The sequence below is a fragment of the Asterias amurensis genome, chromosome 13 (genome assembly GCF_032118995.1).
Source record: "Asterias amurensis chromosome 13, ASM3211899v1".
NCBI lineage: Eukaryota > Metazoa > Echinodermata > Asteroidea > Forcipulatida > Asteriidae > Asterias > Asterias amurensis.
This window is the reverse complement of record NC_092660.1, coordinates 19,142,391-19,155,510: the sequence shown is the minus strand read 5'-3', so window position 1 is coordinate 19,155,510 and position 13,120 is coordinate 19,142,391. Positions and strand designations below refer to the sequence as shown.

General features: G+C 37.8%; 1 protein-coding gene across 1 annotated transcript; it reads right to left on the bottom strand.

The window, feature by feature from the left end:
- Positions 1 to 599: 599 nt before the first annotated feature.
- LOC139946118 (calreticulin-like) lies at positions 600 to 12,498 on the bottom strand. Its single transcript, XM_071943733.1, has 9 exons — positions 12,276 to 12,498; positions 10,667 to 10,768; positions 8,821 to 9,024; positions 8,068 to 8,162; positions 7,230 to 7,439; positions 6,115 to 6,228; positions 5,325 to 5,468; positions 4,194 to 4,286; positions 600 to 2,773 (listed from the first exon to the last, which is right to left on the bottom strand). Exons 1-9 carry the CDS (start codon positions 12,358 to 12,360, stop codon positions 2,552 to 2,554), a joined length of 1,269 nt encoding a protein of 422 aa, XP_071799834.1. The 5' UTR covers positions 12,361 to 12,498; the 3' UTR covers positions 600 to 2,551.
- Positions 12,499 to 13,120: the final 622 nt, after the last annotated feature.

Here is a 13,120-nt window from a genome sequence, read left to right as displayed (position 1 = left end):
GACACTGCTCTACAATTGCAAAGGTCATGGGTTTCGAATCCAACCCAAGTAACATGCCTGTGATTTTTTCACAGAACTCGGGCCAAGTACTGAGAATTAAGTGCTTACAAAAATTGGGGAAGAGATAAAAACCAAAAGTTTAGCCTTACTCTAGTAAGCATACCTTGTTTCGCTTATAGCCACCTTAAAGGCAGTGGACACTATTGGTAATTACTCAAAATAATTATCAGCATAAAACTTTACTTGGTAACAAGTAATGGGGCGAGGTTGGTAGTATAAAACATTGTGAGAAACGGCTCCCTCTGAAGTGACGTAGTTTTCAAGAAAAAAGTTATTTTCCACGAATTTGATTTCAAGACCTCAGAATTAGATTTTGAGGTCTCGAAATCAACTTTATGTGTTTTTCTTTCATTATTATCTCGCAACTTCGACGACCAATTGAGCTCAAATTTTCACCGGTTTATTTTATGCATATATGTTGAGATACACCAAGTGAGAAGACTGGTCTTTGACAATTACCTATAGTGTCCAGTGTCTTTAAAATGGGGCCCTGCATGATGAGGAACAATCACAAACACAACATTCAAACTCAGAAACTATTTACTTGTGACATGGTGGGTGATCATTTTATTTGAGAGCCTCTCATAGCATAATGCATGTATCTCAAATCTATATAATAATATGGCTAAAAGTACATAGATGGAAACAAGAAAACCACTATATTACTACCAGGAAAATCCAAAGATCACAGTTTTTAACGTTTGAGAGGCTGCTTATAGTCACAACTAGTCTTGGTGCAAGACGCTCCTGTTGAGTTGGTCAAATAGCCTTATGTACCTGTACATACACTGCGCAACAAGGATCACGACAGTTGAGTAATAATGAATAACAGCGTCTTGCACCAAGACTAGGTCACAACATAATCGACTCTCATGCACCATTGGAAAATTGGTCACAACTTTCAAATATTCGTGTAAATTCCTCAGCATATGGTTCATCATCACTGACAATGTTGAGCTCCAAGAAATTTGAATATAGCCATGACCCATACAACTTGGTTTAGACTTGCAGAACTGAATCCAATAAATTCAGGCAAACTTAGTTGAGTTGAGAGGGTTTGGGTTGGTTCAGACTGATATAGAACCATCTTCATTATACAATTCCTACAGTACTTCCCAACCCAACCTTTTCAAACACTTGATCCCAAAAAGTGTTAGCAACATTCAAAAATAAAAAAATCTTCATCACTATTACATAAAGGTAAAAAATAAAACAAGTTGCCACAAAATACTCATCTCCGATACATCAAACTATTATTTTTGTTCTTTTCATCAATTAACATTTTGACTGCTTGTCAAAAGCTATTCCCAGTCTGGTGTGCTGCCCTCTGTTGGTCAAAAATTGAAAATACTTTCCCTGTTTAAAACGTAATGACATGCATATGCATGCATTAAGGGACACAACGGAACAGATGGGCCTGAGAGATGACATTTGAGCAATCAAAGTGTTAATGTATTTGGCTATTTTTGTACAAAACCAATGTTACAGAGTAAAAGTGAGAGTTTTGAACTCTTCCAATTGAGCGGTTGAAAGATATCAAACACTTTTCTAAAGAGATGGTTTGGTTATTTTGTTCACAAATGTGTCACTGAATAAAATATATCAATACATCGAAGTGTAATAAATTAAACTTTAGGTCAAAGATCAACTCTAAAAATACATACATGTAACATCGATGTGTAGTTGGGAAAGATGGCTATGAAAAAGCTTTGAATATTTAACTTTTACAAATCAAACTTGCATACACTTTGTAGGCAGGTTTCATTACACATCACGCTGGCACCCATCACGGTCGTAGTGGCTTAAAGAATGCATAATTTAAAAAAGATGAGGGCAGGAGGCCGAGTGCAAAGTGTGGGAGGTGCCTATCACAAAGTAATGGCCGTAATAGATTGTCGCTTTAATCTTTTAACTAGATCAATGACTGATTGACCAATTTTCAACACTGCCACCGACGTCAATGACCACAACCACAGTCAATTAATTTGTTTTGGGCAGAAGACAGAGATGCTTGCTGAGGAACAAACAAATATCCATGAAGGTAGTGCAGGAAATTTATGGTTATTTTGCTCAAATAATCATCACAGTACCACCATACGAAATAAACAAGTATACAATGAATTGGTACTGTACAGTTGTAAACTCCAACAGGGGTTGCGTATCCTGTCGGGTCAGTACAACACCCTAAAAACATCCCATAAAACACCAAACTGCAACGTGTTTGAGATATCCACAAACTTTTTCAGCCATTTAGGCTTCTTCGCTGGAAATTCACCCCCATAGAGTGAAAATCCACCAAAAAATTTACGAAACAAAAAAATAAAAACTGCAAGCCACAACTCGCAAAAGTTTTAATAGCTCAAACGTATTGCAGCATAAGTTATTATTTTACAAACTAAACTATATAAATTGTTTTTCCACTCCCTCTCTCTGAAAAAAAAAAGAAAGTAAATTGAAAAAAAAAATCCCCAACCTCCCCATAAGCATCGTTTTACAATTCATCTTTCTTATTAAGCATTTCTTCATCTTCCTCCTCTCCGTCAAATTCCTCCGCTAGATCTCCATCGTCGAATCCTTCAAGATCGTCTGCGTTCATTTTGAATTCGTCGTCTTCGTCTTCATCTTCTTCTTCATCTTTCATTTTTTTCTCTTCCTCCTCTCTCTTCTGTTTCTCTTCTTCGTCTTGTTTGTCTTTCATCGTCTTCTCACCCTCCTGAAATGGAAAAAAAAGTGTAAAATAATTGTCAATTACAAAGTATACTAATGGACATTGTCAACCCTCAACTGACCAAGCAGCGCCCTGGTCATTTGGGTCAATAAAATGTCTTTGATCTTTCATAGCTCCCTTGGCTTGAGCTTGTTTTTCTGCTAATGATTAAAGGATTTGTATATTTGGTTTGTGGTAACACCATGTGTGTATCCACTTGCCAGGTAGAGTTTGTTCTAAGAGAACTGTCTTGCTTTATTCTACTTTAAAGGAACACGTTGCCTTGGATCGGACGAGTTGGTCAAAACAAAAGCGTTTGTAACCGTTTTTTATAAAATGCATATGGTTGGAAAGATGTTTTAAAAGTAGAATACAATGATCCACACAAGTTTGCCTCGAAATTGCGTGGTTTTCCTTCTACTGTGCGAACTAACATGGTCGGCCATTTATGGGAGTCAAAATTTTGACCCCCATAAATGGCCGACGTGTTAGTCGACAAGGTAAAAGGAAAACCACGCAATTTCGAGGCATGTTTGTGTGGATCATTGTATTCTACTTTTACAACATCTTTCTACCCATATGCATTTTATAAAAAACGGTTACAAACGCTTTTCAAAGACCAACTCGACCGATCCAAGGCAACGTGTTCCTTTAAAGGAATGTTATTGGCCCAATGACCAGGGCACTTATGTATTCACATTGAGAGGGTTATTGCGAAATGCACTCTTTAAGATTTTGTTACTATGATACACGGTCTGAGATAAGGACATAGTCCAAAAAGGTGCCTGGTTTTACCTGTGGACAAGCAAGTAATAAAACAGCTACTGAAACTCTTGGCTAATATGAGTGAAATCAATCAATGACAGGAGCAGATCAGGATTGGTGTGGTAAACACGGAGATTCATAATCCGGTAAATTGGGTCATCATATCTGCTCCATGTTATGAGAGACTCACAATTAAGAGGCCTTAAACGTTACACTTAAAGGGGCACAGCAATTCTTAGCTCTGGTAACTGGCACTTCAATATAAGGAAAATATAAATTTGCAAAGAGCACCACATACAAACAGACAATGCCAGGCTGCAACTGACCAAGCATTCCTGCAGCGGTGCTGTAAAGGCTTTATTATACACAATATGAACCTCCGCCCTCACAGGTATCAATTTATACCCCATGGTGAAGAGAATCAATTATAGTAAAGCATCTTGATCAAGGTCTCAAGTGTCCTGACCAGCATTCAAACCCACATCTCGTTGACGTAACAATCAAAACTTGAATTCAATGCTTTGATACCCTACAGATGAAAACCTTTCATTTCAACCCCTAAAACTCAAAACAACATTAGAAAACAAATTCAAAATTTGCAAATTTCAGTGATTCCTGATTCAGTTTAAAAAACTTGAAATCAAAAGACTGCCATAAATACCTTTGTTGGTTTCCATAACTCATTCGCTTGTTTTTCTGCTAATGTTACATCGTCTGTGATAAGGACGTTGTCAAAAATGGTGCCTGATTTTACCTGTGGACAATCAAACAATGTAAAGCATCTAATGAACAATGAGTTGAAGCTTAGATCCTTGACTCGCTAAATATGAGTGAAATCAATCAATGACAGGAGCAGATCAGGATTGGTGTGGTAAACACGGAGATTCATAATCCGGTAAATTGGGTCATCATATCTGCTCCATGTTATTGATTATGAGAGACTCGGGCCATAAACTTTGCTCTTGAAGGGGCACGGCCATTCTTGCTATGGTAAGGGGCAATAGCTGTGGGTGTCGTGGGCTAATTCAAGGTCTGGAATACATTCATACATTCACTACATGTCAGGTCTGGAATTTCATCCTTGAAAGTCAAGAGCAGGGCCATTTTCATGTTTTCAAAGGGCACTTCTGTTGGAAGATCTTCAAGTCTTTGGGAATCATTTGAGGGGGCACCAAGGCCAGAGGAAAACAGAGACCATGTCCTCCAGGGAATTCCAGGCCTGACATGCTAATTAATAGTACATCCCTAGCTTCTACAGACGGTTTTTCTGGAAAGCAATAAAATCAACTTCCTTTCCCGCTCTAGTCAATTTTCTTTTGTTCAACCCCAAGATCTTTCAGAACAAGGCATTGTAGTTATTTAATGCAAATATTAGATTTACATTTAATATGTTGTCATCATAGAAGGTTTCACAGTACTCTCTCTTTATAGTGGTCCGCTAGCCAAATGCCAGGTATAACTTCCAAGGACCAGTCAAAATTATGTGCATTGGTCCGGCTGGGTAGTTCGTTCATTCCAAATGCTACATGTTAGCTATAAATCACTGGTTGCACTGATTGTTTGTATGGTTTTAAAACCAAGTCCCATACAAATGACAGTAGAAAGAATACCTTAAAATAAGGACCAGTGAAAAAACTGTTCAACCAGTGAAACGACAAACTATACAGTCCTGATTGCTAGACACTGAAAAAGTAATGGCCAAACACTGTTAAAAAAAACTGACTTTTGGGGTGATTTATTTTTCTGCCTTCCTTAAAGGCTGTGTCCTTCAAATTGGAAACTTTATACATACCTGCCATAAATCAAATCCTATTACACCGAAGTCTTCATATTGGTAAAGAGCATCGTCCGCTTCATATTCTGGGTTGTCGATTTCTGGATGGATCCATTTACCTTTGTACTCTGGGTTATCGATCTGTTTGGGTTTCCATTCTCCCTGAAATACAACATCAAAAACTTGTCAAAAAAAATCTGAAATTGAATTAGAACTAGAAAATTTGTGTTTGGTGAGCACAGATACCCAGAAAGCTATTCCAGTTCTTTGCATTTTACCATTTCGTTAACTCAGCACTTTGAAATCAGTACAAGGGGCACACATTTAGAGATACTAGTCCTTCTATCACTCGGGACAACATTTTCTTTCGTTTTGCCATGCTGACCGTGTCGATATTTCCTTGATTTGTCAGAAAATGCAATTCTTAGATACCTTGTGCACCTATTTGGTGATCAGAAAGTGGCCAATCATCAGTAAACTCAGCCCCGAAAGATGGTTAATAATATGAAGCCATTTCATCATCTCACCAGCAACAGCAATCCAATCGGATTCTTAGTGTATCAAACACAGGGATCTAAAGAGATCAAGAACTAAAACCGATATTTTCTTCTTCTAAGAAGGGCACTTAACATTGGTTTTAAAATCCATACTCTGCAATCTGGGATGTTTTTGTGGTCTTATCATCATATTTAAAGAAATTTGATCTTAATAAAAGAAATAATATATATATTTTTTTTAGGGCAGGGGCAAAAAAACCATCTGGATTTTCGTTTAAAAACGGAGAAATTTCATCCTTGTAGAAACCTACCTGGAATTCTGGGTTGTTGATCATTGGTGGTTCCCACTCGCCGTCCATCTCATCGTCCCAATCCTCGGGCTTCTCTGCATCAGGGTCGGGGATGAACTCTGGCTTATCGAAATCCTAATAGGGAGGAAAATATGAAATAAAAACAAATTAAAAATGGAAAACCGGTTGTTACTATGATGACCAAGGATGCCTCATTAGTTACTTTAATCACTTACGCAGACAAATAAGCATATTTCTGACCATGTGACTGAAAATGGCATGAACTTTCTTAGTGCTCGGATTGCAGATATATAAGGTTTTTTTTTTTCAGGAAACAAAGGCAAACATTTCAATTTTAGATAATCAAGTTTTGGTGCAAAAAAACAACAAAAACGATTCTTGGTGATCAGGAAGGTGGCGAATCATCAGCTTTTACTCAGCCCCGAAAGATGGTTTGTAAATTACGCCATTTCATCATATCACCAATCAAAACTAAAGTCTAGTACCTAAGCACACAAAATGCTCAATAGTATTTTTCTTATACTCTTTTCTAATTCGGCAGAGCTGCAATCTATATAGCTTGCAAGCCTCAGAAAACCTGTAAACAAGGGTGCTTGTTTTGTGAACCAGAAACACTGTGGTTAACCTCATCTCCTCCACAATAAGTGATCTGGGTTTTTTATGTGCACTGCTAATCCTAGTATATGAGAGCTATGACTCAATCCTAAGGACAATGCAATTATGGTAAAGTATCTTGCTCAGGGACACAAGTGCCTCATCTGGGACTCAAACCCACACTCTGCTGATCAGAAATACCAGAGCTTAAATCTGGGCCTCTTACCCGCTCAGTCCAGCACACCACAAAGTTAACAAAGACTATGAATAATAAGTGGAATTTTTTTTGAGCATTGAGGCCCAACAATCTAGCCCATCAAACTCAAGTTGTTGTGTCTAAGGCGCCAGAGTGTGGGTTCGAGTCCTGGTTTGAGAAAAATAATACTGCGGGTGCGCACAGAAATTTAGCCTAGCCCATCAAACTCAAGTTGTTGTGTCTAAGGTGCCAGAATGTGGGTTCGAATCCTGGGTTGAGGAAAAAGTACTGCAGGTAGGCACGGAAAATTAGGAACTTTTCTTACCTCTGGTTTAGTTTCCTCAGGATCGTCAATCTTTTCTCTCTCGTCCCAGTCCTCAGGCTTCTTGGCTTCGGGGTCCTTGATCTTCTTAGGTGGCAAGAAGTCCCAGTCGTCCTCCAAGTTGCCTGACTCTACCTTCTTATTGTCAATGCGCACTTCGTATGTGTTGTCAGGACGCAGGATGAGTGTGTATAAATGAGTCATTTCATCATCCTGCATGTTTGTAAGTTAATGGAAAAAATGATTGTTGATAGAACACAAACACCGTTAAGTCCTTTCAATCCACTAAGTGACAGTAGTCCCAGCCGATTTCATACCCACTACCAGGTAGAAGTTAATAAACAGTTCTTTTTGCATCTCAAACAGTTGCATTTATTCAATGCAGGCCTGGAGTTACAAAACAAAACCTGGACTCCATTGCGCCTGGTCTTGTCCTTATACCCTTTCAAAACTTTTCCTACAGACTTAAAGATTTTCCAATGGAAGTGCCCTTTACAAAATGAAACTGCCTTGCCCTCTCAAAGATGGAATTCTTTTGTCTACATGCATTTGGTGATCAGAAAGTGGCCAATCATCAGTAAACTCAGCCCCGAAAGATGGTTAATAATATAAAGCCATTTCATCATCTCACCAGCAACTGCATTTTTTATTCAGATTCAAATTGATTTGCATCAAAAGAGATCCAGACTCTTGGGTTCTGTCAAAATTGGTCAAGTTTTATTGAAAAAAAAAAGAGAGAAAAAAAAGAGAGCATTATAATAGAAAAGGCAACAAATTAGACTGCGTCGTCCATCATTTTAGCACAAATAAGAATAAAACTCAAAATGTTGACACGCCTTACCTTGCATCGAATATCTTTCTTGATAAGCAGATTTTTGCCCTTGTAGCTGAAGATGACGTGAACTTTCTTAGTGCCAGGACCACAGATATCAGGTCCTTTTTAGAAAACAAACAAAAATATTTCAGTTTAAGATATTTGAGTTTTGACCTTGATTGATTTATAGTGAAGTAAAAGAAAACCCCCAGATTTTTGGTGATCAGGAAGGTGGCGAATCATCAGCTTTTACTCAGCCCCGAAAGATGGTTTGTAAATTACGCCATTTCATCACATCACAAATCAAAAGCAAAACCCTGTGCAAAGCACACAAACTAACATTTCCATCTCTTCTGCTTAGCAGATTTCTTGGCTAAGCAAGTAATGACCGACCGGGGTACCAGTCACAGCAATGGTGCTCTAGCTGGTAACCTATTTTTTACTAAGCAGATTATTTTTGTGCGAACAAGGTTTATGAATTGGTCCTAGATCAGCTGAGATTCCCTCAGTATTCCTTTTTCAGAACCGTGATACTGATTACATTGGGAAAACACCCTTGCTCATGCCTAACACAAACAACATGCCTGCACATTGCAACAAAATCACTTATTGCATTTTGTTGCATTTTGTTGCATTTTGTTGCATTTGGCATGGTTTACATTTCAACTGTGTTGCATTCTATTGTATTTTGCAGGGTACGTAGAGGAACCCTAACGGGGGGTTAGGGTTTTAAAATATGCATATTTTATCTTTAAGTAATGGTTTGGTGTTTTCACTTACCGAACATGACATTGTAAGGTGAATCTCCATGCATGTCCTTCTGGTCCAAGTCTCCAGGGAATATTTTGACGTAACCTCCTCCGCAGTCGATCTTCTGTTCGTGCTTGACAGAGAACTGAACTACAAGATCTTTGCCCTCATTGCTGAAGGAGTCAAACTTTGCTGACAGGGCGTAGAACTTGGCATCTTGACTGGTCTGAATACCTAAAATAGACAGGAATTACACTGACTGTCATTCACTAAATACTTTCATGTTATTAAAGTAAAGTCATTTTAGTGTACTGCACATGCAGTCACAACCTCTGTCGATTCGCTTTTTTTTATAATGTTAGTTCCAGATCAAAATATGAAAATAAAAGTGGTATTAAATAGTAGCCATATTCATTTTTAAAAAGCCCCCACCCCCACCAAATGACAAACCAAAACTCCCCTGGAATCAATGGGTTTAACAACAAAAATTTGTAAAAATATTGCAGCTTAGAATTTTTCTGCGCCAATATCAATTTATGTTAAATACATGTTTTTCTTCTGATTGGGGGAAATTATTATTCTCAGAATAATTAGCACTTAAATCAAAGGAGCATTAAAGGGAAGGTACACGTTAGGTAATTACTCAAAACAAATATTAACTTAAAAACTGACTTGGTAACGAGCATTGGAGAGCTGTTGATAGTCTAAAACATTGTGGAAAACAACTTTTTTGAGAAAGGGGTAATTTCTCACTAAAATAATAAAAGACTTCTAGTTTATTCTTATCTGAAAGCACACAAATGCGTCCAATATGGGTGTTTTTTCTCGCAACTTCGATGATCGATTGAGCCCAAATAAACACAGGCTTGTTATTTTATGGTTATGATGGGATACACCAAGTGAGAAGATTGGTCTTTGACAATTACCAAACGTGTACCTTCCCTTTAAGAGCTTGTAATGTACTACTCAACAAACAGTCAGATCTGTCATATTATTTGCAATCATTGGTAATCAGGGAACATACTTAGAATGACATTCAAGATAACAGGGGAAAGGTTTCCACCATCAAGGAGATATTTTAATTTGTCCATCAGACCATGGAAAGATTGGGGGTGTTTTTTTTTTCAGGAAAAAGTCGGCAGCTGTGAATACTGTTTGAACCTATTAACATGAAATACCATACAAAGACGTTAGTATTGATTTTTCCTTCGAAGAGAAAGCAGCGACATGTTACCATGGTAATAATCCCAGCCATAATTTATATTGCTATCTTTTTATTACAGGCACATCAGAATCCTAATTATTATAATCGGATTCAATATGGAGACAGTAGCTTATGGTTGGATTTCCTATAGTCTAGTAGCTTGAGTTTGCGAGTGCACAATTAATCCTGTGTTGCACACTCAACCTTTTGTAGTAAAATTTTGTGTTTTCAGACAAATTCTGCAAACAAATGATTACCATACAAGCAAGACACCCAGGAGAATTCAGTTTTATCCGTGTTCTTCTTTTTGATTAAAATAATACAAGTGGAACCTTAGTTGATTCTGTTTTACAGCCATTGGTTAATATGGACACCCTGTATAACCCACGGCATCCACAATGATGCCCAGTGCTTTTGCGATGGTGCCCTCTGCAAGAAAGTTCCACTACAAATTTACATTTTCCCCATAAAAGCGCCCTTACCAGAGGACAAAATTGCTGTGCCCCCTTCAAGAGTGAAGTTCAAAACCTGTGACACAACAATGTAGGACTGCTGTTTGTACATGACTTTACAGTGGAAATGGTTTCAATATTTTTATATGAAAATTGAGAACACAAAGTGTTTTTTTATGAGGTTTCGTTTACTCGCAGGCACAAACAGACAGGAACTCACCTTTGTCTTTCTCAGCGTCATTGAAAAACTTTCCAGCTGTCAATTTGAATTTTCCTAGTCCATCTCTATGTTCAGAGTTCACCCATCTGTCCTCCCAGTCACCTGTTGGACATTGTAAAAAAGGAAAGGGTGTGAACAGAATAAGGCATACTGCAGGGATCTCCCCATGCAGGAGCTTGAGTATCTGGCCAAAACGTGAGATTTACGCGCCGCAACGCATAATTTTCAACCAATTGTACACAATAAATTTGTCCGATTTGTTCATTAGAGCATGGAAAGATTGGTTTATGTTCAAGAACTGCATGCAGAAGCATAGAGAGTTGGCAGGCTCTGCTACTGTAGAACAGTCTATTAAAAAAAAATTACATAATAAATATTTAAATTTACATATTTTTGCATATTGACCTCAGTGCCAATGCCCCCAGCTGACTAATGGTTTATTCAATGAAGAAAAATATTGAATTTCTTTATAGTTGAGTTTGGTTATTATATTGTGTTTATATTGCCTTGCCATACAAAGTACAACATATCAATTGTGTGAAGACCAGGTTCTATTTGATACACTTAAATTGTATAATAATAAAATGGAAAAAAAATTGAAAAATACACAGTGGCCACACCCTTTAATTAACAACGATATGCCACAACTAGAAGTTACCATACACCTTTATTGCGATTCCCGCCTAGCTGATTTTTCTCAATTGTCGAAAGGCATTTGGGAAGGAAAAGGGGGCTTACATTCATGGAGACGATAGCGGAATGGAACCGCAGGATAGTTCTAAGAGTACCCCCCCCCCTCCCATGTTGCGATAAATCTTCAAGACCAATCCTCCCGACAGTCAAGAGGAGATTCAGATTGGAACTTGGAAGGTTAAATTTTTGCACCTGGCCCCCCCCCCCCCAAAAAAAAAAGAAATAAAAAAATAAAAAAATCTCTCCACAAAAACTGGCCAAACACTCAACTTCAGCACAGGGTTGGTCACTCGATTGATCAGATGGAGTCAGATGGTTGAGTTGGAAGGACCTGTCCTAACTGCTAACTATCTCACTAATTCATAATCAATTGCTCAATCACTTAAAGTTTTAAATCAAACAATGAAATTTATAGAATAGGAAGCAGGCAGAGATGTATGCACAGGGGGTTGGGAGAAGAAGGAAGTGAACAGAAAACAGGAAAAAGATGAGGAATCCGACTGCATAAGTTTTTCCACTAGAAAATACTGAATAAAAACCATCATCATGACTGCCGCCCTACCCCCAAAAAATATAGGTTGGAGAAGTCATGGAGTAGCCATGGTAGCATCTTATTCTTATTTAGCACATAATTCATTATGGATAACTTTCCGTATGGCGCCACCACCTTTTCACTCATTTTTACAAAAAGGGATATATCAATCAGGTAAATTAGATACTATATTATTTTATTTCGAATGAAAAAGTGGTGGCGCCATACGGAAACTTTTCCTTCATTATCTACAACTAATCATAGAAAAGCTCTTTCATAAAGATTTGAGTCCAAAACAAAATCTCAGGATTTTTTTGAACACATAAAATAAATATGGAGGAACTTAATCATAAAAATGTTAACAATTAAAAACATCTTACTTACCATCAAATTGGTCTTCAAAGAAAACGTCAGCCCTTGAGAGTGATACAGCAATAACACAAAACAACAAGCACTTTAAACAACTCATGTTTCTGAGCTTTTCGTGGCGGTTGCTTGCCCTGAAAAAGTGGAAAAGTTCACCCCTTATCCGTGGCTTCTACTCTGTCTGTGCACTGAATGATGCAAATTCCACCGGCGATGTAAAGTGTGTTTTTTGTGTACACGTACAAACATGCGAATGGATCACACGTGAGTGTACGTCCAGATGGCTCCCTCTGATTGGTTGCTTGGCTAAGTAGTGACAATTACCGACCAATCAATGCAGACCACGCGGTCGACGATCTAGGAGCAGTCTGTGACTTTAATAAAGCGCCCTCTTTCTAATTCCAGATCATTAAATTTTATTATTCCTATATTAACGAGAGAGCGGTGTTTGCCGCCTGAAATATTGTTCGTGTTGAATTATTAATGATAACATAAATTATTCAAAATGTGTATGATAATTATAAAGAAAAGTTGTGATAGGTTAAAGCCAGCGGACACTAATGGTAATATACTAAAAAATAAAACCTTACTTGGCATGGAGGTATAGAGTGCTTGTGGTAACGAGCGGGAGCTGTAGAAAAACATTGTGAGAGAAACGGCTTCCTCTCAAGTAACGTTGTTTTCGAAAAAGAAGTAATTTTCCACGAATTTGATTTCGAGACCTCAGAATTAGATTTTGAGGTTTTGAAATCAAGCATCTGAAAGCACACAACTTCGTCAATTGTGACAAGAAAGGGTGTTTTTTCTTTCATTACTAATTATCTCGCAACTTCGACGACCAATTGAGCTAAAATTGAGCTAAA